Source organism: Nerophis ophidion, linkage group LG01, assembly GCF_033978795.1.
Source record: "Nerophis ophidion isolate RoL-2023_Sa linkage group LG01, RoL_Noph_v1.0, whole genome shotgun sequence".
In the NCBI taxonomy this organism is placed as follows: Eukaryota; Metazoa; Chordata; class Actinopteri; order Syngnathiformes; family Syngnathidae; genus Nerophis; species Nerophis ophidion.
The window spans coordinates 37,982,551-38,008,734 of NC_084611.1; the positions used below are offsets into that span (position 1 = coordinate 37,982,551).

Genomic DNA, 26,184 nt, shown 5'->3' on the forward strand with positions numbered 1-26,184 from the left:
ATGGATAAGGTGTTTTTTTTAATTTAAAAAACTAAATGTTTTGTGCATCTCACCCGATAATCTTTATATTGTCCTTTACATTTGACATCTCCGTAGCTCCCAACAGTGTCCATGGAAAACTCATCAGAGTGGTCACTTTCAGAAATCATGAGACGGACCTGTTGGACGAAGGAAAGGACATGATATGATAAGACTTGCTTTACATTTCAAGTAACATTAATTGAAAGACTTTGCCTTGTTGTTTTTTAGAAAGTAACGAGGTTTAAAGGAGAAGAGCAGCGGCATGTCGTAGTCCAGAGGATGCTTGCGGTGGATGTCGTCAGCCTTGTACTGCAGTAACCTGCCCGTCTTGTTTACCATCCAGTACGGCGAGTGGATGGCGACCTCAGTTTGGCCCTTGTCGTACTTGACGTGTACAGCTATGTCCAACTCCGCCCTCATCATCTCCTCACTGTAAAAATCTTCGTCCTCTCGGAGGGACATGAACGTGATTAAGGTGATCTCCTCCTGGTTACTGCAGAGACTGAAAAGAGTGAGGTTTGTTTTTACAGTTTGAATTTTCTATCTAAAGTACAAAGCGAAAAATAACACATGTGCATGTAACCATATATCCATTTTCTATAATGCTTGTGAGAGGTCATGGATGAGCTGGACTGGTCAGCAGTGACACATTGACTAAACAATCACACTCACATTGACAATTTAGAGTCACCAATTAACCTAAAATGCATGTTTTTTGGGATAATGGACAAATCCCACACAGCCTACTCAAGCACAGGGAGAACATTCCAATTCCACACAAATGCTCCAACGGAGACTCAAACCCGGATCCTTTGACTGAGGCATGCGAACCACTAAGCCGCCATATGGCCATTTGCTTTTGTTTCTTTAGAAATAATCCAAAAAGTGTGTAGCTGGGAATAACTGGAAACTAGCAAGATAATGTTTATTGAATAATGTACACTTACTAATTTATTGGGTACAACTACACACACCACACATAAATCCAATATGATAGCTTATCTAAAAACATATTTACTCAACTAATCCGCTCTTTTTAAAATATGTATTTTAAAAATAATAATATCAGCCACCGGCTGCTAGACTTTTGACAAGAACAAGAAAGTTTGATCATATTAGGCCTATAGTGGAACACCTGCACTGGCTTCCTGTGCATTTAAGATGTGATTTTAAGGTTTTACTACTCATGTATAAAATACTACAGTCTCACTCCATCCTATCTTGCCGATTGTATTGTACCATAAGTCCTGGCAAGAAATCTTTGTTCAAAGACCTCCGGCTAATTAGTGATTCCAAGAGCCCAAAATTAGTCTGAGGGCTTTAGAGATTTTTCTATTCGAGCTCCAGTACTCTGGAATTCCCTACCGGTAACAGTTAGAGATGCTATCTCAGTAGAAGCATTTAAGTCCTATCTTAAAACTCATTTGTATACTCTAGCCTTTAAAAAGACCCCCCCTTTTAGACCAATTGATCTGCCGTTTCTTTTCTTTTCTGCTCTGCCCCTTTCTCCCTCGTGGAGGGGGAAGGCACATGTCCGGTAGCCATGGATGAAGTGCTGGCTTTCCAGAGTCAGGACCCGGGGTGGACCGCTCGCCTGTGCATCGGTTGAGGACATCTCTGCGCTGCTGGGACATCTCTGCGCTGCTGACCCATCTCTGCTCGGGATGGTCTCCTGCTGGCCCCACTATGGACTAGACTCTCACTATTATGTTAGATCCATTATGACTGAACTTTAACAATTTTATGCTAGACCCACTCGATGTCCATTGCATTTGGTCTCCCCTGGTGGGGGGGGGGGGTCACCCACATCTGCGGTCCTCTCCAAGGTTTCTCATAGTCATTCTCATTGACATCCCACTGGGTTGTGAGTTTTTCCTTGCCCTTATGTGGGCTCTGAACCGAGGATGTCGTTGTGGCTTGTACAGCCTTTTGAGACACTTGTTATTTAGGGCTATATAAATAAACATTGATTGATTGATAAAGATACTTACACAAATCCAATGTAATTAAATCAAACTCAAATGAATGTATTATCGAATGATATACCTCATTAATTGTTAAGACTATGCTGAAGGACAACAAAATTTGGGCTGGACATCGAGAAGACAAGGGAAACATTATTATCATGATTACCTCAAATGACAATTCAAGTGAACATTATTATCTCTATAAAAGCCATAGTCTTTGATACAGCTCTTGTATTGGATATCAGCAGTGAGTGGATGTACCTAACAAAGTAGCTCGTGATTTAACCAATAGGGTCGCAGTAGATACTGTATTTAGTCAAACCTGTATGTGGCAGACCAGTCTTGAGCAAAGTAGTCAAGCAAGCAGAGTTCTAGGCTAGATTGGTCCATGACGGCAGTGTGAAGCTGAGCAGAGTGTCCCGGTCCCAGCGTGGCCTCTGGGGCAGAAGATCCACTGTCCTGTTAAATAAAAAGGAAGATGGTGGAGTGCATTGTTTGTTTTTGTATGTGTGCACATGCTTGTAAGCATGGTCTTACAATGAGTTTGTAGGTGATGGCGTAAGGCAGAAGGTTGCGTAGCAGGATGGAGGGCCACAGGTGGAGCACATAGGGCACGTCGAAGTTGTCTCCCACGCTGCCAGTGTCTTTGAACGTCACTTTATCCATAAGGGGAACGATGTTGATGGTCAGCACGCCGTTCTCTTTCCCGCGGAGACGGCACGTTTGCTGAATGACCATATTGGGCTGCTCCCGGTTGATGTCTTCGTAGCTGAAGCCCTCTGAGCAATCGAACTGGTCACCCTCGTCCCCCATGACTGGCTGGAAGCTCAGCTCGGACCTGGGAAGGCAGATGAGGAGCCACAAATTGGGGGATTGCTATGTACTTGGAATACGGCTGGGCAATAGGGTCTAACTGTATTTATCAAACACTTAATAAGCAGTGGCACAAAAATTCATGTCATTTTAAAACAGAAAGTGCAAGATTGTCAGAGACTTTTTAAAACAAGCTACAATAGTTTAAAACAAATAAAATGCACTTTTGTGCATGATGTCACACAAGATATTTCAATAACTGTCTAATAAAAATGAGCTGCATAATAGGAAATCAAATAGTATATGTCCTTCACTAAGTTGTAGGTTCTTGCGGCCGTTATCTCTTTCTGTTGTTGACTATTTTTTTCATACGGTGTTGATCTGGAAATGGTTGCCTCTGCATTTTGTTGGTGTGGCACAGAAAGCAGATGTTGACATGCGGAGTTTTAAGCACTCTTTGATCTCTAGCAGGTGACTTTTCAAATGATGCTACATATTAGCAGTAATGCTACTTTTTGTAGCAACGCTTTTGCCCCACACTTGACAAATTACGGTTGTCTGTTCGACATATTCCCCACCTGAAGCCAAACCACCGCCAGACGAGAGGGCGTATATGTATATGACGTATGTGAGAAGGTGCGCTTGTTTTATGTCTCCGTGAGGAGGAGAGATAACAAAGAGTGAGAAGAGCATGTAGTGTTAATGCCCGCAGCTAAAAGCAACTGCGTGAGAACGTATACTTGAATGTCACAACATAGTCATTTTCTATATCACACAAGAGACAAACTCGCGATATATCGAGTATATCGTTAAATGGCCCAGCCCTAACTTGGAACATTGAAAATGTGCGCTAAATTGTGCAAGCCCGTTAATAGGAATTCCTATTATATAGTAAGCTTTGGCTTCTTCTTTGCTTTCTTTTTAGTTCTGGATGTCTGTTATAATGTGTAGTAATGCAATTCTTGAACAACAATGTCTGCAACATACATCGCACTGCTTTAAATGGGACAATGAAAGAGGAGGATTACCTCCAAATTCTTCAGGACAACCTAAAATCCTCGGCCCGGAGGTTGGGTCTTGGGCGCAGTTGGGTGTTCCAACAGGACAATGACCCCAAACACACATCAAAAGTGGTAAAGGAATGGCTAAATCAGGCTAAAATTAAGGTTTCAGAATGGCCTTCCTAAAATCCTGACTTAAACGTGTGGAAAATGCTGAAGAAACAAGTCTATGTCAGAAAACCAACACATTTAGCTGAACTGCACCAATTTTGTCAAGAGGAATGGTCAAAAATTCAACCAGAAGCCTGTGGATGGCTACCAAAAGCACTTTATTGCAGTGAAACTTGCCAAGGGACATGTAACCAAATATTAACAATGCTGTATGTATACTTTTGACCCAGCAGATTGGGTCACATTTTCAGTAGACCCATAATAAATTCATAAAAGAACCAAACTTCATGAATGTTTTTTGTGACCAACAAGTATGTGTTCCAATCACTCTATCACAAAAATATAAGAGTTGTAGAAATGATTGGAAACTCATTATGTTCTTTACAAGTGTATGTAAACATTTGATCGCGACTGTACACGTAGGGGTACGTTTGCATAAGCTCACCTGTATGAGTCCAGAGGCACACAGAAGTCCTCTGTGGAGAGTGATGTACCCAAACATGTTGATCCCTCAAACACTTTAAATGGGGTGGAGAAATGATTGATGATCTGTATGATAAGAAAAGAAAGGAAATTGTTTTATTAAAAGTATATGCATTCATAATTAGCCATTAAGTGAGGCTGAGGGACAGAAAGTGCAACTGCTTCGTATTACATTCATGTGTCTCCTCTCTACTCAAATACAGTGAAACCAAGCCCAGTCAAGGCTTGTGAAAGAGGAAAGGAAAAAGCTTCTGTCATCAAAGTCTCCTGTTTGGAAACACACAATCTGCCCGGTGAAATATGGAAACCGATAAAGACAAGTGGATATAATCATTATTATTATTATTAATGCTGCTCTTTAGGCAGTAAGAAACGTTAATTTACTAAAAATTAAACCTGGATGCTGTGATCATGTAAACAAGGTGGACGCAACATGCCTGCAATGTGGACATACTTCAATATGTCCCAGAAAAACCCGCGGAAAATAGTAGTAATAATTGGCACAATAAGTTATTTTGTTTTCGGACTTGGTTTTCTTATTTTAAGTTTTCGGCCAAGACTTTTAATTCCAGTGCATTCTTCCTAAAAATAAAATACGGTATTTTTCGGAGTATAAGTGGCTTCGGAGTATAAGTGGCAGCTGCCGAAAATGCATAATAAAGAAGGAAAAAAAAACATATATAAGTCGCATTTTTTTGGGGAAATTTATTTGATAAACCCAAAACCAAAAATAGACATTTGAAAGGCAATTTAAAATAAATAAAGAATAGTGAACAACAAGCTGAATAAGTGTACGTTATATGACACTTAAATAACCACCTGAGAAGGTGCCTGGTATGTTAACGTAACATATTATGGTAAGAGTCATTCAAATAACTATAACATATAGAACATGCTATACGTTTACCAAACAATCTGTCACTCCTAATCGCTAAATCCGATGAAATCTTATAAGTCGAGTCTCTTACGTGAATGAGCTAGATAATATTATTTGATATTTTACACTAATGTGTTAATAATTTCACACATAAGTCACTCCTGAGTATAAGTCTCACCCCCGGCCAAACTATGAACAAAAACTGCGACTTATAGTCCGAAAAATACGGTAATTAACACTCTGCAAATTGTTGCTGTCACTCTTGTCTGCATTGTTGAACTCAAAAAAATAAACCTTGTAGAATAATATATAGTATTTTGTTATTTGTTTTATAATTATGTATCTTTTTTATTAAAATTTATAATTTAAAATTCCTAACAGAAATATGTAAATATATTGACGTTTTTCGATATTTAAAATATAATTTTTTTTAAATAAGTTTAAAAATATATTTTAATGGAAAATGAATTAAAGCCACTTACATGAAAGCTAAGTAGCTTTATGTTTTGCATTCTATTCCCTTACTCAAATTACCATATTTTTCGGATTATAAATCGCAGTTTTTTTCATAGTTTGACCGGGGGTGCGATTTATACTCTGGAGCGATTTATGTGTGAAATTACTAACACATTACCGTATAATATCAAATAATATTATTTATCTCATTCACGTAAGAGACTAGGCGTATATCAGCAATCGTCACACACACACACACGTCAACCAATAAACAATTTGGCGGGGGCGGGTCATGGCAGAAGTGTATTGTGAAAAAAAAGTGGCTACCTGCTACTAATTCCGTACCTATGAAAATTTATCATTTCAACATTGCCAGTAACTTATAAAAACTGAGAAGGGCTGAACAAAAATGGCATCAAAAAGGAAATCATATACTGCAGGTTACAAGCTGGAAGTAGTGAAATATGCAGCAGAAAACGGCAATCGAGCAGCAGGAAGAAAGTTTGGAGTAAGCGAGAAACTTGTAAGGAACTGGCAAAAAGCGGAGGCTACTCTTGCTGAAATGAAAAAAACTAGTTGTTTAAAAGCGACACCGAGGAAGAAGATTTCCTCGGATTTCGCGATTAGGAGTGACAGATTTGTTTGGTAATTGTAGAGCATGTTCTATTTGTTATAGTTATTTGAATGACTCTGACCACAATATGTTACGTTAACATACCAGGCACCTTCTCAGTTGGTTATTTATGCGTCATATAACGTACACTTATTCAGCCTGTCGTTCACTATTCTTTATTTATTTTAAATTGCCTTTCAAATGTCTATTCTTGGTGTTGATTTTATCAAATAAATTTCCCCCAAAATTGCGACTTATACTCTAGTGCAGGGGGCTGGAACCTTTTTGGCTGAGAGAGCCATGAAAGCCAAATATTTTAAAATGTATTTTCGTGAGAGCCATATAATATTTTTTCAAACTGAATACAACTAAATGCGTGCATTTTTAGGAAGACCAACATTTTTACAGTATAATAAGTCTCTTATTCTTTTTAATAAGATTTTTATTCTGACATTAATCAATAATAATTAAAATACTTCTTACCATTAATGCGACTTCATGAATAGGTATGGTAGAAAACGGTTGGATGGATTAAAATGCATGAGAATGTTTTATATTTTGAATGTTATTTTTAACACTGTGATTATGTTGTAATCATTTTGTATATATTATCACACAACTTTTATGCTTAAGGGCCGTTGCTATAATTATTGTCAATTGTGCTGAAGTGGTATTTTTCTTTGTCTGTGCAAAGCCAGTCTGGTATCAGTGTCTGTGTCAGGAACGACCTACTGACTGCCAATGCCGAACACCGCCGTGACGCAGACAGAGCAGAGAGACAAGGCGATATCACCAGCGTCAACACATTTGTATTTTTGTATAACCATATAATGTGTCTAACTGGAGTTGTCGAGATTACCGCCTTCCCTCAGCGACAGCTTCAGTGATGTTAAAAGGGACCTACCAAATAAATAGAGGAAGCACGTGGGCTGGACTTTTAGAACGTAGTTTGGATCTGTAACTAGAATACAACCCAAAACATATGTCTCCTCATTGAGCCAAATTGAACTCTGTCTCTGCATAATTCCTTGCTTCTCGTCTGTTTAATAGATGTCATCTGTGTTTAAACGTGATAGATTAACAGCAGATATATTCATTTCTTATCGTGTTAAGCAATGTCAGCTAAGATTTATCTAAGAGCCAGATGCAGTCATCAAAAGAGCCACATTTGGCTCGAGAGCCATAGGTTCCCGACCCCTGCTCTAGTGCGACATATATGTTTTTTTCCTTCTTTATTATGCATTTTCAGCTGGTTATACTCCGGAGCGATTTAAAATCCGAAAAATACAGGACCCAAAATGAACCAGACATGACCTCAAAACTGAGGTACGTATCGAACCGTGATTATGGCATACTTACACCCTTTCAAACAACAACAACAACAACAATCATCAAGCATGTTTACTGAACAGTTATGGGCGTACCTGGAATGGTGAGCGGATCTTGATGAACTTGCTGCCCTCCATAGAGTAAATCTGACACACCAGGAAACGAGTGACTCCCGACACTTGGTGCATGACGCTGTACATTCCCCGTCCCACCTTGATCAGGGGGATTACATGGGCTGAGGTGTGGCCAGCTGGAGCTGAACAGTAAAATCAATAGAAGCATGACTATTTGGCATGTGTTCGCCTTGCAGGGATTTTAACAGTGCAACTTACTTGGCTGTATGTAGTAGTCCTTTTCGCTTAAGGAGATCATTGCCGAAAACTGGTCAGAATCTGTCGTGGTTGTATAGTCCATTCCGACCGTTTGGCCATCCTGGAGCTCCACGGTATGGTTGTCGCTCTGCATATTGATGGGAGAAAACATGTCGCTGTACTGGACGAAAACCGGCAGGCCCAGTCGGTTCTTCACAACAAATGGAGCTTCGTCCTTCTGAAAACTCTTCGTTGTCAGTCTGGCTGCGTCAGAAAACGCCTGCAGGGACACAAGGTGGTTCGACTATGGGAGAAAAACGCACAAGAGTTGTACTGTTTTGCAATCTCACCATGCCCAAATTGCTCAGCATGGCCAGTCCACATTTGGAGAGTGTGATGTTGAGCTGGTCCTTACTGCTGATCATAATGACGGTCTTGTAGTCTGGGACACTGTAGTCCACTTCATCTGCCCATCTATTGCTCTTCAGTGGTTTCTTTTTCATCTTGTTGCACACAAGATAGGAGGATCACTCCACACTATTACACCTACGAAATTTGCATTGTGGTGTATGCTTGTATTTAATAAGTACCTTTACATCCAGTGTCCAGGGCCTGAAGCCATCTCTTGTCTCATCCTCTAAAGGCTCCAGCAGCGGCTCCCACACTCCCAATACTTCATTATAGTAATGGACCTAATACAGGATTTAAGTTATAGACTGCAGCGCTACTGCACTGTAATTTTACACAGGTTTGTTACCTCTAAATTGAGCACACTGTGTAAGTTAATGAGTGTGGTCCAGTTTGTGACGTCCCCCTGGAAAGAGGATTTTGCCAGAAGCATGGGGACTGTGCGGTGTCCGACGCCAGCTTCCAGGGTCAAGCAGATTGATTTGATGTCAAGCTGGAAAGAAGGTCAAACTTAATTGTTTGTTTTGCGTTGTATAAGACCACATACTCATCTTCTCTTACCTTTAAAGACTCCCCTTGCGGAATCAGTGGCTCCAGTGTTTGTGTGACTGAATCTCCCTGCTCCTCCAAGAACCACAATTTGAGGTCCTTCCAGTCCCGCTTCGACCACATATCTACCGGGACGGGGCTTTCGAGCTCCTCTGTGGTGTCTGCAGCCGGAGTCAGGGCCGACTGGATGGAGATGACCGTTTTAATGATGATAGGAGAGACCTGGATAGTTGAATATCAGTGATTCGTGTTAGCGTTGCAAAGTTGGGAGAAATTGGGAGAAATCACATTGGAATTTTTAGAACTTAAAGGGTATCCATCAAATCTGTCGTCCGGCAATCCCCACTAACGGGTGTGTTGCGGCTCCGCCGTGCAACAAAATAGTGAAATTTTACGAGATCTTGTAAATCCGCGGATGAAGTAAACGTCTTGAACTTTGTCATCCATCAATACCCCAAGGGCGGCCGCGTCTTGACGGCATGGACTTGACTTGAGAAAAAGAAGAGTTTTGCATTGAAAACTGATGACTTTCTTTTTTCTTTTTTTTTCCCCCTGGCAAGCGTTGTAGACAAACAACTCCCACAAACTACCCCCCTGCTTCCACGGCCTCCGTATCAGCTGGCGTTTGACAAGGGACCCAATATGTACACATAGCTGCCCGGAATATGCCTGTATCCATCCATTTCCTACCGCTTGTCCCTTTTGAGGTCGCGGGAGCCTATCTCAGCTGCTTTCAGGCGGAAGGCGGGTTACACCCGGGACAAGTCGCGACCTCATCGCAGGGCCAACACAGATAGACAGATAACATTCACACTCACATTCACACACTGGGGCCCATTTTTAGTGTTGCCAATCAACCTATCCCAAGGTGCATGTCTTTGGAGGTGGGAAGAAGCCGGAGTACCCGGAGGGAACCCACGCCATACTTGTCAACCCTACCGGATTTTCCGGGAGACTCCCGAAATTCAGCGCCTCTACCGAAAACCTCCCGGGACAAATTTTCTCCCGGAAATCTCCCGAAACTCAGGCGGAGCTGGAGGCCACGCCCCCCTAGCTCCATGACAACCTGAGTGACGTGTCTGAGAGCGTGTCTGCCCAATGACGTTATAACTGTAGAATGATCGAGGGCGAGTTCTTGGTTTCTTATGAGGGTTTATTGTTAGGCAATTTCATTAACGTCCTCTCAGCGCAGTAACAACACACAACAGTCACGTTTACATCTAACAATCTACCTTAAGGCAGTTCGTTTGCCGTAAACAGCATGTAACACTCTTAAACAGGACAATACTGCCATCTACTGTACATGATGCACCACAACACCTCTAGGCAACTTCAACCCTTTAATCCTCCTCCATTCAGATCCCCATTGTAAATAACCTAATGTAAATAATCAAATGTATATACTTGTTCTTATGCTATGTGAACTCACTATGTTCTCTGCTGGCAGTACATATCCTACTAAGTCACATCTACACTGTTTCAATGTCCATTTCTCTGTTGATGCAATTATTGATGACTGAAGTACTGATATCAACCAAAGCTTCTCATCCCACCCCCCGAATTGTAAATAATTCAATGTATATACTATGATGATTAACTTTTGTGGTGATTGAAATTATGCTAGTATAGATTTGTACCATGAATTGATTAACGTGGACCCCGACTTCAACAAGTATAAAAACTTAATGCGGTGTTACCCTTTAGTGGTCAATTGTACAGAATGTGTACTCTACTGTGCAATCTACTAATAAAAGTTTCAATCAATCAATTATGCATTTGTGACAATAACATCTACTTTAGAAAGTGCAGTGCACAACTGCGCACACAACAGCTATAAATATACTACTCCCCTCCTAACCACGCCCCCTGCCCCCAACCTCCCGAAATCGGAGGTCTCAAGGTTGGCAAGTATGACCCACGCAGTCACGGGGAGAATATGCAAACTCCACACAGAAAGATCCCGAGCCCGGGATTGAACTCAGGATTACTCAGGACTTTCGTATTGTGAGGCACATGCACTAACTTCTCTTCCACCGTGCTTCCCTGGATGCCTGTGTATGATTATTTAATTTTGGTCCTTCAACAAGGTGAAATTAAGTCTGAAAACCTTTGACAAGTTGACTTCATATCCATCCCCGCCCATTTTGACGTTTCAATATGTAAAATACGATCCGCTTTGAAGATGGGCTATTTTATTTTGACAGTAAAACGGATAATTTCTTTTGTGTTTATGCATGACTTCCTGTCAAAATTCTGATTTTAGCTGTGTTTAGATTTTAGGCATGTTGTGGCGATCGGCGAACATGGAAGCTCTGTGTATATATATCGCATTTATCCGGATCGACTAACGCAAGCTGTGAAAACGGACACATTGACTTGAATAAAAGCATAAAGAGCGTCCCGGAAGAGTTAGTGCTGCATGCGGTTCTGGGTATTTGTTCTATTGTTTTTATGTTGTGTTATGGTGCGGATGTTCTCCCGAAATATGTTTTGTCATTCTTGTTTGGTGTGGGTTCACAGTGTGGCGCATATTTGTAACAGTGTTTGTTGTTAGTTGTCTATACGGCCACCCTCAGTTTGACTTGTATGGCTGTTGACCAAGTATGCTTGGCATTCACTTGTGTGTGTGAAAAGCCGGAGAAATTATGTGATTGGACCGGCACACAAAGGCAGTGCCTCTAAGGTTTATTGCCGCTCTGTACTTCTCCTTATGTCCGTGTACGACTCCGTACAATGACGTTTTAAAAAGTAATACATTTTACTTTTTGAAACAGATACCGATAATTTCCGATATCACATTTTAAAGCATTTATCGGACGATAATATCCGCAGTCCGATAATATCGGACATCTCTAGTAGGCAGGGGTCCCTCTTCTACCCAGGAACCGCTGTACACTAAAGGTTACACATGTGTGCATATATATTTCTGATACCTCAAGTTGGCACTGTTATGAAACACCAAAATTTGCCCCCATAAGTCACGTTAAGTTTTTGAAAAATACTCTGTCGCTCTACAAAACACCCGCTGTAACTTTTGGGTGTTTGGCCTTATCAGTACAACATTAGTACACACATTTAGAGAACTGACAAGCACGCGTGTGTAAAATTTTTTCAAGATTTGTTGAGGGACAAGCAGTAGAAAATGGATGTATGGTTGGTTGAAAAACATGGCCACCATTGGACAACTTGTTATTGCTGGGGCATTTGAGAGACATCGCAAATAACTGTTGAGAAGTCATTGACCACTTTTAATGATTTACATTCGAAGGATATCTGTATTACATGTGTGCTGGTATGTCTTTTGTCAAAGCTCACAAATGTCATATATAGCCATGCGAGTGAAGCACCAACCTTCAGCGAGAGAGCATTGATGGAGAGCTCCATAGCTTGTGGAGAAGTACTGGATTGACTACTCTGGAAGAACACCTGGCATGGCTGCAGCACTGTGGTTATGTTGTTTACTCTCTTCTCCCTTAAGAAGGGACATGCCACAACCTAAAAAAACACAGACATGTTGATTAAACACACTTTAAAGACAATTTAGGATGCAATCTCAACTAACCTTAAGATCTTGGATAACGGCAGTCATATTTGAACTCTCTGTGTCATTTTTCATGACAAGTTCACAATCCGTGGTCATCACCAGGGCCAGTGTCTCGGCACTCGTCAGGTCGGCGACAAATGCGATCTCTGGGTTTCGCACCACCACGTTAATCACCGTCTTTGACAAAGTGGCCGGAGATGAAGCTGAGAGCAAAATAACATGCATTGATATCAAACTAAATTGTTCTGGGGTTCATATTTCCAGAAAGCAAGGGACCACAGGATCATATTTCTTCCTTGATTATTATTGTTTTGTATATAATGACAATGGCAGGCTCTGCTATGCTTTCACATTTGTACCTCAAGAAATTGAGAATAGAATAATACATCAAGACTAGAGATGTCAGATAATATCGGAGTGCCGATATTATCTGCCAATAAATGCTTTAAAGTGTAATATCGGAAATTATCGGTATCGGTTTCAAAAAGTTAAATGTATGACTTTTTAAAACGCCGCTGTACGGCATCACAACAAAATTAGGCATAATAATGTGTTAATTCCACGACTGTATATATCGGTATCGGTTGATATCGGAATCTGTATTTAAGAGTTGGACAATATAGGAATATCGGATATCGGCAAAAAAGCCATTATCTCTAATCAAGACCAATATGTTCACATAATTCTAAGATCCTCTATATTAGTGGTGTCAAACTTGTTTTCACTGAGGGCCATATTGCAGTTAAGGCTGCCCTCGGAGGGTCGCTTTTAACAGTGAGTAATAAATTAATATAAATGTGTAAGGATTCATCTCATGATATTGTTACACAATTACCTATGAATTTTCCATCCATCCATTTCCCACCGCTTATTCCCTTCAGTGTCGCTGGAGCCTATCTCAGCTACAATTGAGCGGAAGGCAGGGTACACCCTGGACAAGTCGCCACCTCATCGCAGGGCCAACACAGATAGACAGACGACATTTACACTCACATTCACACACTAGGGACCATTTAGTGTTGCCAAATAACCTGTCCGCAGGTGCATGTCTTTGGAAGTGGGAGGAAGCCGGAGTACCCGGAGGGAACCCCCGCAATCACGGGAAGAACATGCAAACTCCACACAGAAAGATCACGAGCCCGGGTTTGAACCCAGGACGACTCAGGACCTTCGTATTGTGAGGCAGACGCACTAACCCCTCTACCACCGTGCTGCCCACCTATGCATTTTGATAAATATTTTATAATTTTTTCTCTGTCAATATGGAAAGAAAAAATGCATTTAGTAAGAAAAGATAAAGTACTTTGACGCATATTATTTCCAGGCTTTTTCAGGCCAAATAAAATGATGTGGCGAACCACAGAAAATGGTGTAGCGGGCCAGCTCTGGCCCCTGGGCCTTGAATTTGACACTTGTGCTCTATATGACAAGAGCAATGTGCCACTTGAAATGTCCTACAGCAAAAACGTGACTCACTGATTTCCATTGATGCAGCATGTGAGTTGCTCTTGTCTCCCAATGCAGCATTGCCCTTGGCTTGGGGCGTTTCAGCAAAGCCTTCCTTGTGGGCGTTGAGGAAGACGTTGGCCACCGCGAGGAGGAACTCCATGCTGGCGCACAGGTACACGTCCTGCACTACTGTGTCCAAGAAAAAACCTTCACGGCCCTGCCGGTAGTTGACCTCAACCATCATCTTCTGCTCTGCACCGGGACGCAGCGCCATCATCCTGAAGCGGACAATGCAAAGGTTCAAGAAAAATAAAGGATTTGAATTCAATACCACAATTAGTTTCTTGTAGTAGGCATAACCTGCATGGAAAGTGATACACTAGTGCATTTCCATCTTCACTACCTTGGGCAGACTGTGTTGCTGGTTGGCCTCTTGTCATCGAGAAGGCAGGTGGATAGTCGGACCAAGGCCTTCATGGTGGTATCGGCGAACATGGTGACAGAGGTGGAGATGGTGCCCAGGGCAAACTGTCCCAGCTTTAGCAGGTCATCATGCGGGTCCAGCAACTGAGTCTAGAAAAACATGAACGCCATTATTTTTAATTTTTATGATCTCAATTAGATACTAACACATTGTACAGTGCATCCGGAAAGTATTCCCATGCTTCATTTTTCCACATTTTGATATGTTGCAGCCTTATTCTAAAATGGAATACATATTTTTTTGTCCTCAAAATTCTACAGACAATGTGAAACGTTTTTTTCCCCCCGCAAAATAATTACAAAAAAAAGTGAAAAAAAAAATCACATGTAAAGAAGTATTCACAGCCTTTGCGCAATACTTTGTTGAGTGTTTTAAGTCTCGTCTTAAGACCCGCTTTTATTCTTTGGCTTTTAACACTATGTGAGTTAAGTGGTCCTCTGTGTTTTCTGTTTTTTTTTAAATGTTGATTTATATTTATTGTTTCAATTGGCTTTACCCTTTAATATTGTTTTTAACCATATGTATTTTAAAAAAAAATTCTTATATTGGTTTTATTTTTTATTTAGTCATTGGTGGAGCTAAAGATATTAGAATATTGTTTTTAATATTGTTGTGCAGCACTTTGGAAACATTTATGCTGTTTAAATGTACTGTACAAATAAAGTGGATTGGATTGGATTGGATTGATGCATTTCAACCTCAACTCTTGTTGAATACAATGCCACAAGCTTGGCACACCTACAGTCGTGGTCAAAAGTTTACATAGACTTGTGAAGGACAAAATGTCATGGCTGTCTTGAGTTTACAATCATTTCTACAACACTTATTTTTTTTTGATAGAGTGATGGGAGCACATACTTGTTGGCCACAAAAAACATTCATGAAGTTTGGTTCTTTTATGAATTTTTTATGGGTCTACTGAAAATGTGACCCAATCTGCTGGGTCAAAAGAATACATACAGCAATGTTAATATTTGGTTACCGTATTTTTCGCAGTGTAAGTCGCTCGGGAGTAAAAGTGGCACCTGCCGAAAATGCATAATAGAAAAGGAAAAAACATATATAAGTCGCACTGGAGTATAAGTCGCATTTTTGGGGGAAATCTATTTGATAAAACCCAACACCAAGAATAGACATTTGAAAGGCAATTTAAAATAAATAAAGAATAGTGAACAACAAGCTGAATAAGTGTACGTTATATGACGCATAAATAAACAACTGAGAAAGTGCCTGGTATGTTAACGTAACATATTATGGTAAGAGTCATTCAAATAACTATAACATATTGATCATGCTATACGTTTACCAAACAATCTGTCACTCCTAATTGCTAAATCCCATGAACTACTATACGTCTTGTCTCTTACGTGAATGAGCTAAATAATATTATTTGATATTTTACAGTAATATGTTAATAATTTCACACATAAGTCACTCCTGAGTATAAGTCGCACCCCCAGCCAAAGTATGAAAAAAACTGCGACTTATAGTCCGAAAAATATGGTACATGTCCCTTGGCAAGTTTCACTGCAATAAGGCGCTTATGGTAGCCATCCACAAGCCTCTGGCAAGCTTCTGGTTGAATTTTGGACCACCCCTGTTGACAAAATTGGTACAGTTCAGCTAAATATATATATTTTTTTTGGTACATGGACTTGTTTCTTAAGCATTGCCCACATGTTTTAAGTCAGAGAGGTGCTCCAAAGAGGGATGGGCAAAAAGGAACGGAAGAAACTGGCCCAATATATAGGTGTGCCCAGGTAGTGGCATCGTATATAAAAATATTTGGGGCTGTAATTGCTACCAAAGGTGCATCAACAAAGTATTGAGCAAAGGCTGTGAATACTTAAGTACATGCGATTTTTTTTTTTTTTTTAGCTTTTTATGTTTAACAAATTTGGGAATAAAAAGAAAAAACTTTTCAAATTGTCATTATGTTTAGGACAAAAATGAATTGATTCCATTTTGGAATAAGGTAAATACTTTCAGAATACACTGTACCTGTGATAGAGGGGCTCCTATCTATGGGGGATTACCTCATTCCCGTTAGACTGATACAGGATCAGTGACATGGAGTCAAACTTGAAGTCAAATTTCATGGTTATCTTGAGCCTGTCTTCATGAGCCTCCACCACAGCTGCAGTCACCACCGTGTTGCCTAACACCACAAAGCCACCACGGCAAATTGTTTTTAGTTGTTTACTTACCGGGTAAACAAAAACATCAGTTGAACAATTCCATTGCATAAGATTTTTCAGCAATTTTAAAAGGGAACTGCACTTTCTTATTATTTTGCCTATCATTCACCATCCTTATGTAAGACAAGAACACATATGCTTGTCTTTTTTTATGCATTCTGAAATGTAATATAGAGCAAGTATGAGGCAACTGACAATGAAGCTAATGGGAGTCATCTATTGCTCCCATAATTCAGTTGGTCTTAGTCATTATTCAATCTGTACTTACTGCTGGCTCCCGGGTTTCCGGAGCTGTCCGAGTCTTTGTTGGGTTCGGAGGCGTCGATAGAATCTGGCGGACAGTTGGGATAGGCGATGTCAGACGTCTCCGTGAGATTTTCGTTGAGAATCCTGAAAATAACTATCATGTCGTCCTGGCTGAGGATCAGCTGTTGGGAGAAGACAGAGAGGATTGAAACTTCACTGCAAAAAATTAAATCTAAGTAAAATAAAATATCTCAAATAAGGGTGATATTTGCTTATTTTCTTTCTGATAAGATAATTCTTCTCCCTAAGCAGATTTTATGTTAGAGTGTTTTTACTTGTTTTAAGGGTTTTGGTCGTAAATTATCTCAGTAAGATATTATAGCTTGTTGCTGAGATTTTATGACCTATATTGAGTAAAACATGTCTGAAACTAAAATATCAAGTGTTGCAAAGCTGTGTCATCAACACTCACAAGTATAAAACTACTTTTTTAAAGTAATCATTTCTTACTTCAGGATGAAAAAAAACAAATCATGACTTTGACACAATTGAGTCTCATGATTAAAACAGATAACAGCCAAATGGTCTGTTTTACATTCAATGAAACAAGAGAAAATACGTACTCATATAGTAGTACAGTTGGCAGAGTACAGCAAATGGACAGTTAATATTTAACATTTAACATGTGACATTTCAAACAATTTTGAACAGAAATAGTTCATGCACATTCAGATAAATTTTTCAAAATTACAATTAAAAATATGTACATATGTACATATGCGCACTAATTGACTGAAAGAGCACGCACTTGGCGCAATGATATCATGTTATCGATGAAACAATGCATTTTTAGAAATTATATGATTTGCCTGAGCGGCTAGTAGACCCCGAGAGTAAGAAGCGTTTGCCTTGTTGCCTTTCCATTAAGAACAATACATGAGTTCTTAGTATAAGTTTGCTGGTTTCAAGAAATGTAATGCTGAGCATATATCATTATGTCAAGAAAATGGCACTAGCATTTACTTCATTTAAGAAAATTTTTCAACATATTGCACAAAACCGCACGCACAAGAATCACTTTACTTACCACTGTAATTACCGGACTACAATACTCTTCATTCAATGACTGTAAATAATGTAAAAAATAATGTAAAATCACTTTACTTACCACTGTAATTACCGGACTACAATACTCTTCATTCAATGATTGTAAATAATGTAAAAATAAGAGTATAAAGAAGTCATACTGTTCCATTACCTTTGTTTATACTACTGTCACTAATCAACTGCTAAAGAACTGTAGACACCTTAATTATTGTTGCTTCCTATACTGTATATACTGTTATACTTTTTGATCATGCACTGGTACTGTATTTGACTACTGTACTTCTACTTCTACCATAACTACTGTGACTTATTGTGCAACTTACTTGTCTTGTAATTAATGTACATCAGAGCTATTCAATTTTTGGCATTTTTTTTAATTTAGTGTATTAGATTCTGCAACTAGTGTTTGGATCCCACTGTACGCAATATCTGAAGAGCATGGAAAAAAGCATATCACTGTGGTGTAGTCTGCATGTGACAAATAAGGTTGAACCTTGAACATATTGAGCAAAAGGTCTCATTTTTTTTCTACCAAGAAAAGTGCACTTGTTATTAGTGAGAATATAGTTATTTTAAGGTATTTTGGGGTTCATTGAGGTTAGTTGATTTTACTTGTTTTGGAAAGTCTTGACAAGCCAATTTTTTTTGTTCTATTGGCAGATAATTTCACCTAGTTCAAATAAAAACACCCCTAATTTTTTTTTTTTTTCTTCTTGTCTTTGAACACCAACTTTTTGCAGTGTTGTTGATTTGACAGGAAACAAAAAAGTATGCTCATATTATTACTTACACTCAGCGGCTTGAGGTGTGCAGCAATGGCAATGTCTGGAATGTTGCTGTACCAGCCTGATGAAAGATTTCTCTTAATGTTCAGGTCGAGGCACAGTGGCTTTAACAGCTGGCTCTCGCCCTGGAAGGCTCCATCAATGAATGTGGTTCTGTAAAAACATTCAGCACAAATACCAATACAATCAACTTGTGGCAGGTATTTCCAAAGTTAAAATAAATGGATGCCTAACCTGTACGTCTTGAGGTCTGTCAGCTTGACTTCAATGATGTCCACCACAGGCGGGACGTTGACGTTGCTTTCATAGGGCTGCGTGGCAAAGTGATTCTTTACAGATAGGAAGCCCAGGTCGCCCACCAGGACGTTATTGGATGAAGAGGACTGAGGGACGAAGATGATAGGTGCATTCAAGCCGACGTTGAGAGAGATCCGCATGCTCCGCCCTGACAGCTCCTTTACGCCTGATGCTGCCTTCTCGGCTGCCTGCTGCGTTGCCTCAGCCACAGCCATTTTAGCCTCCTGGAAGTTGTTTATAAATGCCTGCGCAATAAATGTTTCAAAGCTGTAGTAAAAGTAGAGGTAAGAGCCATGCCAGATAGTGATGGAGTTGTTAATTCTCACCAGTATGGAGGAGACAAACTTGTTAACAAAGATGACCTGGATGCAACCTAAAGTTAGTGTGACGGAGATGTCAACTTGAGACATGTCCAGGTAGGCGTCCCCCTCTGTTGCACATGTATAGTTGACCATCTGGAAGGCGAATACCTCCTTGTCTGCTATAGACACAACCTTGGAAGATAACCAGAAAATGTTTAGCATAATGCAAGAATATACACTTCATGTGCCATGAAACTGTTGGTATGATCGTACCTTCTTATATAAGGCGGTTTCATCACAGTCAAAGATTGCAATGTTCTTTAGGTTGACCAGGACCTTTGTGTCTTTCTTCCGCATGAAAACCTCAGAAACAAGGCCTAGGTTGTTGGGGAAGGGGACATGACAAATGAGATATAACTACCACCTTGTCATTTCACAGTGTAAATTACAAACAGCATTAGGCCAAATTAGGCTTGCATAGAATAACCGTGACAGAAAAAGCTACATATTGGCTGCCAACAATATTTTAAGGTACCCAGTTGTGCAAAATTGACTTTTTAATGATGATCCAGTAGTGTTCCTAGAGCCTGTTTATGAGCACCTGACATGAGAAAAAAACAATAATTTCTCTTTGCCCCACTTTTGAGCAGAAGAGATGCTCAAACTCTCATAGACTATGTCAACACTGCAGGCTGAAGTGGACCAACTCCAATTTTTATTAAATCATATTTTTTTCCAGCTGACTGTTTAGTTTACAAGTAAAATCTGATCTTTATCACACTCTATTATAAAACACACACAGGACCCAATGTAGCCTCGACGTCACATGTGCAGTTCGATAAAGTGAAAATAAAAAGGAAGTTGATCGGATTACGTAAATGAACGAGGAAGTCACTACTACTCTGCAAAAATTGAAATCTAAGTAAGATTAATTATCTCAAATAAGGGTGATATTTGCTTATTTTCTGTCTGATAAGATAATTCTTCTCACTAAGCAGACTTTATGTTAGTGTTTTACTTGTTTTAAGGGTTTTGGTCCTAAATGATCTCAGTAAGACATTACAGCTTGTTGCTGAGATTTTATGACCTATATTGAGTAAAATATGCATGAAACTAGAATATCAACTGATGCAAAGCTGTGTCGTCAACACTCACAAGTCTAAAAACTACTTTTTTAAATGAATAATTTCTTACTTCAAGCATGAAAAAAAAAATCATGATGTATGCATATCAATATGTCAAGATAATGGCATGAGCATTTACTTAATTTAAGAATATTATTCATCATATTGAGCAAAAAGGTCTCATTTTTTTTTCTACCAAGAAAAGTGCACTTATTAGTGAGAATATACTGATTTTAAGGTATTTTGGGGTTCACTGAGGTTAACTAATTTTAATTGTTCTGGAAAGTCTTGACAAGTCAAATTTTCTTGTTCTATTGGCAGATAATTTTGCTTGGTTCAAATAAAATACCCCTAATTTTAGTATTTTTTTTTCTTGTTTTTAAATGATGACTTTTTGCAGTGTACACAAGAACACATGGATGCCACAGATCAGCGTGTTAGCTGATGGTAGGCCTCCTTAGGTTGCCACAGGTTGAACATGCAATTAGCATATCCTGTGATTGGAGACTCACTTGTAACCACAAGTGAGTCTCTAAACACAAGTTGTGAATTGTGAAAGCAGGAAGTACTACGCCAATCAACCGAACTGCAGGGGAGCCATACTTGGCTCGCAGAAAAATCTGATATCAACTCAAGCTTTCTTAACTCACGATGACCGAAAGAGAGCAAAAGTTGATCAGGTTGCAGATATATGCTTGCAAGGCCATTTCAAGAGAAGTGAGACCAGGTCGGACGACCCATGAGGTCGCTAAGCTGTCTCAGCCGGTGAAATGGTTTGTCCAACATTTTATTCGAATCAACCAACCAAGAGACATACACTATATTGCCAGAAGTATTTGGTCACCCATCCAAATGATCAGAATCAGGTGTCCTAATCACTTGGCCCGGTGTTTAAAATAACGGACTTAGGCATGGAGACTGTTTCTACAAACATTTGTGAAAGAACGGGCCGCTCTCAGTGATTTCCAGCGTGGAACTGTCATAGGATGCCACCTGTGCAACAAATCCAGTGGAGACATTTCCTCGCTCCTAAATACTCCAAAGTCAACTTTATTATAAGTAAAGTGAAGAGTTTGGGAACAACAGCAACTCAGCCACCAAGTGGTAGGCCACGTAAATTGACAGAGAGGGGTCAGCAGATACTGAAGCGCATAGTGCAAATACTTTCTGCGCAGTCAGTTGCTACAGAGCTCCAAACTTCATGTGACTTTCCAATTAGCCCACGTACAGTACGCAGAGAGCTTCATGGAATGAGCTTCCATGGCCAAGCAGCTGCTTCTAAGCCATAGATCACCTAGTCCAATGCAAAGTGTCGGATGCAGTGGTGTAAAGCACGTCCACACTGGACTCTAGAGCAGTGGAGACGCATTCACTGGAGTGATGAATCACACTTTTCCATCTGGCGATCTGATGGACGAGTGTGAGTTTAGTGGTTGCCAGGAGAACGGTTTATTTCGCACTGCATTGTGCAGAGTGTGAAATTTGGTGGAGGAGGAATTATGGAGTGGGGTTGTTTTTCAGGAGTTGGGCTTGGCCCCTTAGTTTCATTGAAAGGAACTTTGAATGCTCCAGGATACCAAGAAATTTTGGACAATTACATGGGACGGCACTTCAAAGTTCATATGTGAGTAAAGGCAGGTGGCCAAATACTTTTGGCAATATAGTGTACATACGCCTGGCTTACAGCTTTTGATGGGTGCTGCAAATTGTAAGTTAAAATATCTAATACATTTGTTTTTTCATGTTTAAAAGGTTTTTACAATTATTTTTATTTTGAAAGTTTCACCTAGAAATATGTTTTAAATGCGGGTTTATTGATTTTTAAAATGCCCCGGAAAAAAGCCTGTGTTGTACACTATTGAGGTGATTCAATGAACAGTGGTGCACAAGTGTGTTTCTGTATAGTATTTCTCCAATCGTGGTCAGGTCATGACATAAATAATGTTTTTTTCTATTTATTGAAACTTCTATTGGTAGATTGCACAGTACAGTGCATGTTCCGTACAATTGACCACTAAATGGTAACACCCGAATAAGTGTTTAAGTTGGGGTCCACGTTAATCCATTCATGGTATTATATAGGCAAAGTCTGATGCGAAATAATCAGATCGGAAACATTTTGAAGCGTTCAGACTGGCAAAAAATACTCGATCCGTGTCACTTGAAGACAAAAAAACTCAGAGTGGTTGTCCAGTGTAAACGGAGACATCGACTCTGTGTAAATGAAAGGCTTCACTACACGTCTTAAAATAAATCTCAGCGCTTTGCTAAATATCCTCAGTGAATTATAGACATGGGAGTAAGTGTAAAGTGTACGTTTGATTACTTTGTCTTTTTTCAACAAATAAATGGTAAATGAGTTATAAATGTATAGCGCGTTTCTACCTTTTTAAGGAACTCAAATCGCTTTGACACTATTTCCACATTCACACACACATTCACACACTGATGGCGGGAGCTGCCATGCAAGGCCCTAACCACGACCCATCAGGAGCAAGGGTGAAGTGTCTTGCTCAAGAACACAACGGACATGACTAGGATGGTAGGTGGAGATTGAACCAGGAACCCTTAGGTTGCTGGCACAGCCCCCTTCCTAACTGCGCCACGCCGTCCCCAAATACACAACCCTAGCATGGTGTTGCCGGTAAAGTATGACTAACGTTAACACTGTAGCTCACGTAGGTATGCTAGTGTGGCTAATGTTTAGAGGTTAACGTCCTCCTGTCCTACCCTTAATGTTATGTTGTTGTATATGATATATGACATCTATTACACTAGGCGAGTGCAGGGTTTTATTTTGTGGTCACACACCGCTCATTAGCATTAAAGCTCCAGGAACACAAAACAGCGTGATCGCAGATGTGCTTATTAACAGCACTTTTAATGTTAAAATATATTAGGCAACATACAATACTCTATTTTTGGATTTTTTGAGACTTCTTTAAAATGAGTTAAAACAAGATTATTAAATACCTTCAATGCAGATCTCAGAGATCCTGGCTTTCTCTCCTCGGATGAAAACCTTCAGAGCACGGAGATCAGCTTTGACATGCAGGTTGATTATGGCGGCAGTCTTCGAATTCATCGTTGCTAGGATAACAGATGATGAAAAATATAATGCTCTTCATAAAACATAGGAATTACAGTGAAGTGTAAATAGGGCTGGGCGATGTATCGATATTCTCGATATATTGTCGGTTTGTCACTGTGCGATATAGAAAATTACTATATTGGTATATTCGAGTATACGTTCTCACGCAGTTGCTTTTAGCTGCGGACAGGCTCTTCCCACTCTTTGATGTCTCCTTCTCACAGACAGCAAACGCATCTTCTTACATACGTCACATACCTATACACCTTCCCGGAGCAGAGAGGTAGCAGCATGGGTAACGTTAGCTGTGGTGCGAGTGGAAATATGAAAGAAAAGAGGTGCGAATCTGGTAACAAATGAAGAATTAATTCTCAAGAAAAACAGCAGGGGGTCCATCGTTTGGCGGTGGTTTGGCTTCAAGTGGTAATATGTCGAACCGTAATTTGTCGAATGTGGGGAATAAGCGTCGCTAAAAAAAAAGTTGAATTACTGCTAATATGTAGCATCATTTGAAAAGTTAACTGCTAGAGAATGAAGAGTGCTTACTCCGCATATCATCTTCTCCATTTGGTGCCACACGCCCACACCATCAAAATGCCGAGGCAAACATTTCCAGATCAACACTGTATGAACAAAATGGTCAACAACAAAAGGAGATAATGTCCGCAGTAACGTACCACATAGCGAAGGACGAACTCTATTTGATTTCCTATTATGCAGCTCATTTTTATTTGACAGTTATTGAAATATCTTGTGTGACATCATGCACAAAAGTGCACTTTATTTGTTTTAAACTATTGTAGTGGTCTGTACAAAAAGTATTTTAATTCAGTGTTGTTTTGATATGTCATCTTAATGACATCATGCACAAAAGTGCACTAATAGCTTGTTTTAAAATGTCTCTGACAATCTTGCACTTCCTGTTTTGAAATGACATGAATGCTCGTGCCACTGCTTAATAACTGTTTGATAAATACAGTTTTGGTAAATTTGACTTAGTTGTGAGCTCCCTCTCTGCATGAAAGTTTAAAATGAGCATATATTAATGCAGTATAAACAAGAATGTTTTAATGTAGACACATAGAATGATCATACTGCTGTGATTGTATGTACCGTATTTTTCGGACTATAAGTCGCAGTTTTTTTCATAGCTTGGCCGGCGGGGGTGCGACTTATACTCAGGAGCGCCTTATGTGTGAAATTATTAACACAATACCGTAAAATATCAAATAATATTATTCAGCTCATTCACGTAAGAGACTAGACGTATAATATTTCATGGGATTTAGCGATTAGGAGTGACAGATTGTTTGGTAAACTTATAGCATGTTTTATATGTTATAGTTATTTGAATGATTCTTACCATAATATGTAACGTTAACATACCAGGTACCTTCTCAGTTGGTTATTTATGTGTCATATAACGTACAATTATTCAGCCTGTGATTCACTATTCTTTATTTATTTTAAATTTCCTTTCAAATGTCTATTCTTGGTGTTGTGATTTATCAAATAAATGTCCCCCAAAAATGCGACTTAATACTACAGTGCGACTTATATGTTTTTTTCCTTCTTTATTATGCATTTTCGGCAGGTGCGACGTATACTCCGGAGTGTATAATACTCCGAAAAATACGGTATCAAGTGTTAATTCAAGGCTAAGGCAAAATATCAAGATATATATCGTGCATCGCGACATGGCTTGAAAATATCAAGATATTAAAAAAAGGCCATTTTGCCCAGCCCTAAGTGTAAAATACATTTTCAAATTAAAAACACGTTACAGTATTTGAGTGTGAGAATACTTTTTTTCTTGGCCACAGCAGAGGCCTCCTTCTTCCCCTCCTCGTTCGATTCATCCTCATGGATTGCGGGGAGCTTGTGATGATCTTCGTCCGCCTTGGTGGACAGCGGGGCCAGATTGTTGAGAAAGTTCATAGTGTTGAGGAGCGCCTCCGTGTGGAGATGAACATCCAGAGATGAGAAGGTCAACTGAAGATACATGAAATGTGAAAAAATTGGAGAGCTTGTCAAACTAAAAGCTAATGAGTGATCATTTTCTCACCTTGATGACCTTCTCTGTGTTGTTGTATAGGGACTGGAATTCAGGACCAGTCTTGTCAGCCTAAGAAAAAAAATATTAGATAGGGTGAAGGACTAGTAAAATAACCGCACCGTATGTGGAATAAATAAAATACGTACTTTAATATACTCCAGGGTCAATATGTCTATTGTTTGGTTGTCCAAAGTAGTGACCAGCTCGACTTCTTTTTGTTCAGAATCTGCACAAGACGACATAGAATGTGCAACATAAAATGTCAATGTTTGTTTTGCTTGAACAACAGACTGTCGAGCGGGCAAGTACCAACCCATGTATTCGGGACATTTTAAGCAAAACTCCTTGAGGTAAGTGAAGGATGTCATGTCAAAACTTCGCACTGTGAGCTCGGTGCCCAGGCTCTCCACGTCCAAGTGAAGCACTGGGATCTCCTCACACCCAGACAAGCGACACAACTGAATAGAGAACTACAAAATATAGGTAAAGAAAAGTGGGTCAA

The 26,184-nt window shown here is 39.7% G+C and overlaps 1 protein-coding gene across 2 annotated transcripts in view; it reads right to left on the reverse strand.

Annotated features, from left to right (window-relative positions):
- vps13a (vacuolar protein sorting 13 homolog A) overlaps positions 1-26,184 on the reverse strand; it is an 89,794-nt gene that overhangs the window by 28,823 nt on the left and 34,787 nt on the right. For both annotated transcript variants that reach the window (XM_061902109.1, XM_061902100.1), the window contains exons 26-51: positions 25,996-26,152; positions 25,829-25,908; positions 25,692-25,751; positions 25,432-25,618; positions 23,509-23,625; positions 19,685-19,788; positions 19,436-19,603; positions 19,047-19,354; positions 18,818-18,965; positions 16,943-17,102; positions 16,513-16,634; positions 14,396-14,565; positions 14,020-14,270; positions 12,562-12,746; positions 12,351-12,494; positions 9,012-9,221; positions 8,800-8,943; positions 8,633-8,734; positions 8,393-8,545; positions 8,064-8,322; positions 7,827-7,987; positions 4,419-4,522; positions 2,526-2,826; positions 2,311-2,447; positions 235-523; positions 54-158 (exon numbers count right to left, since the gene is read on the reverse strand). In XM_061902109.1, the coding sequence (XP_061758093.1) occupies positions 54-158; positions 235-523; positions 2,311-2,447; positions 2,526-2,826; positions 4,419-4,522; positions 7,827-7,987; positions 8,064-8,322; positions 8,393-8,545; positions 8,633-8,734; positions 8,800-8,943; positions 9,012-9,221; positions 12,351-12,494; positions 12,562-12,746; positions 14,020-14,270; positions 14,396-14,565; positions 16,513-16,634; positions 16,943-17,102; positions 18,818-18,965; positions 19,047-19,354; positions 19,436-19,603; positions 19,685-19,788; positions 23,509-23,625; positions 25,432-25,618; positions 25,692-25,751; positions 25,829-25,908; positions 25,996-26,152 (4,326 nt within the window). The remainder of the gene's footprint in view (positions 1-53; positions 159-234; positions 524-2,310; positions 2,448-2,525; positions 2,827-4,418; positions 4,523-7,826; positions 7,988-8,063; positions 8,323-8,392; positions 8,546-8,632; positions 8,735-8,799; positions 8,944-9,011; positions 9,222-12,350; positions 12,495-12,561; positions 12,747-14,019; positions 14,271-14,395; positions 14,566-16,512; positions 16,635-16,942; positions 17,103-18,817; positions 18,966-19,046; positions 19,355-19,435; positions 19,604-19,684; positions 19,789-23,508; positions 23,626-25,431; positions 25,619-25,691; positions 25,752-25,828; positions 25,909-25,995; positions 26,153-26,184) is intronic.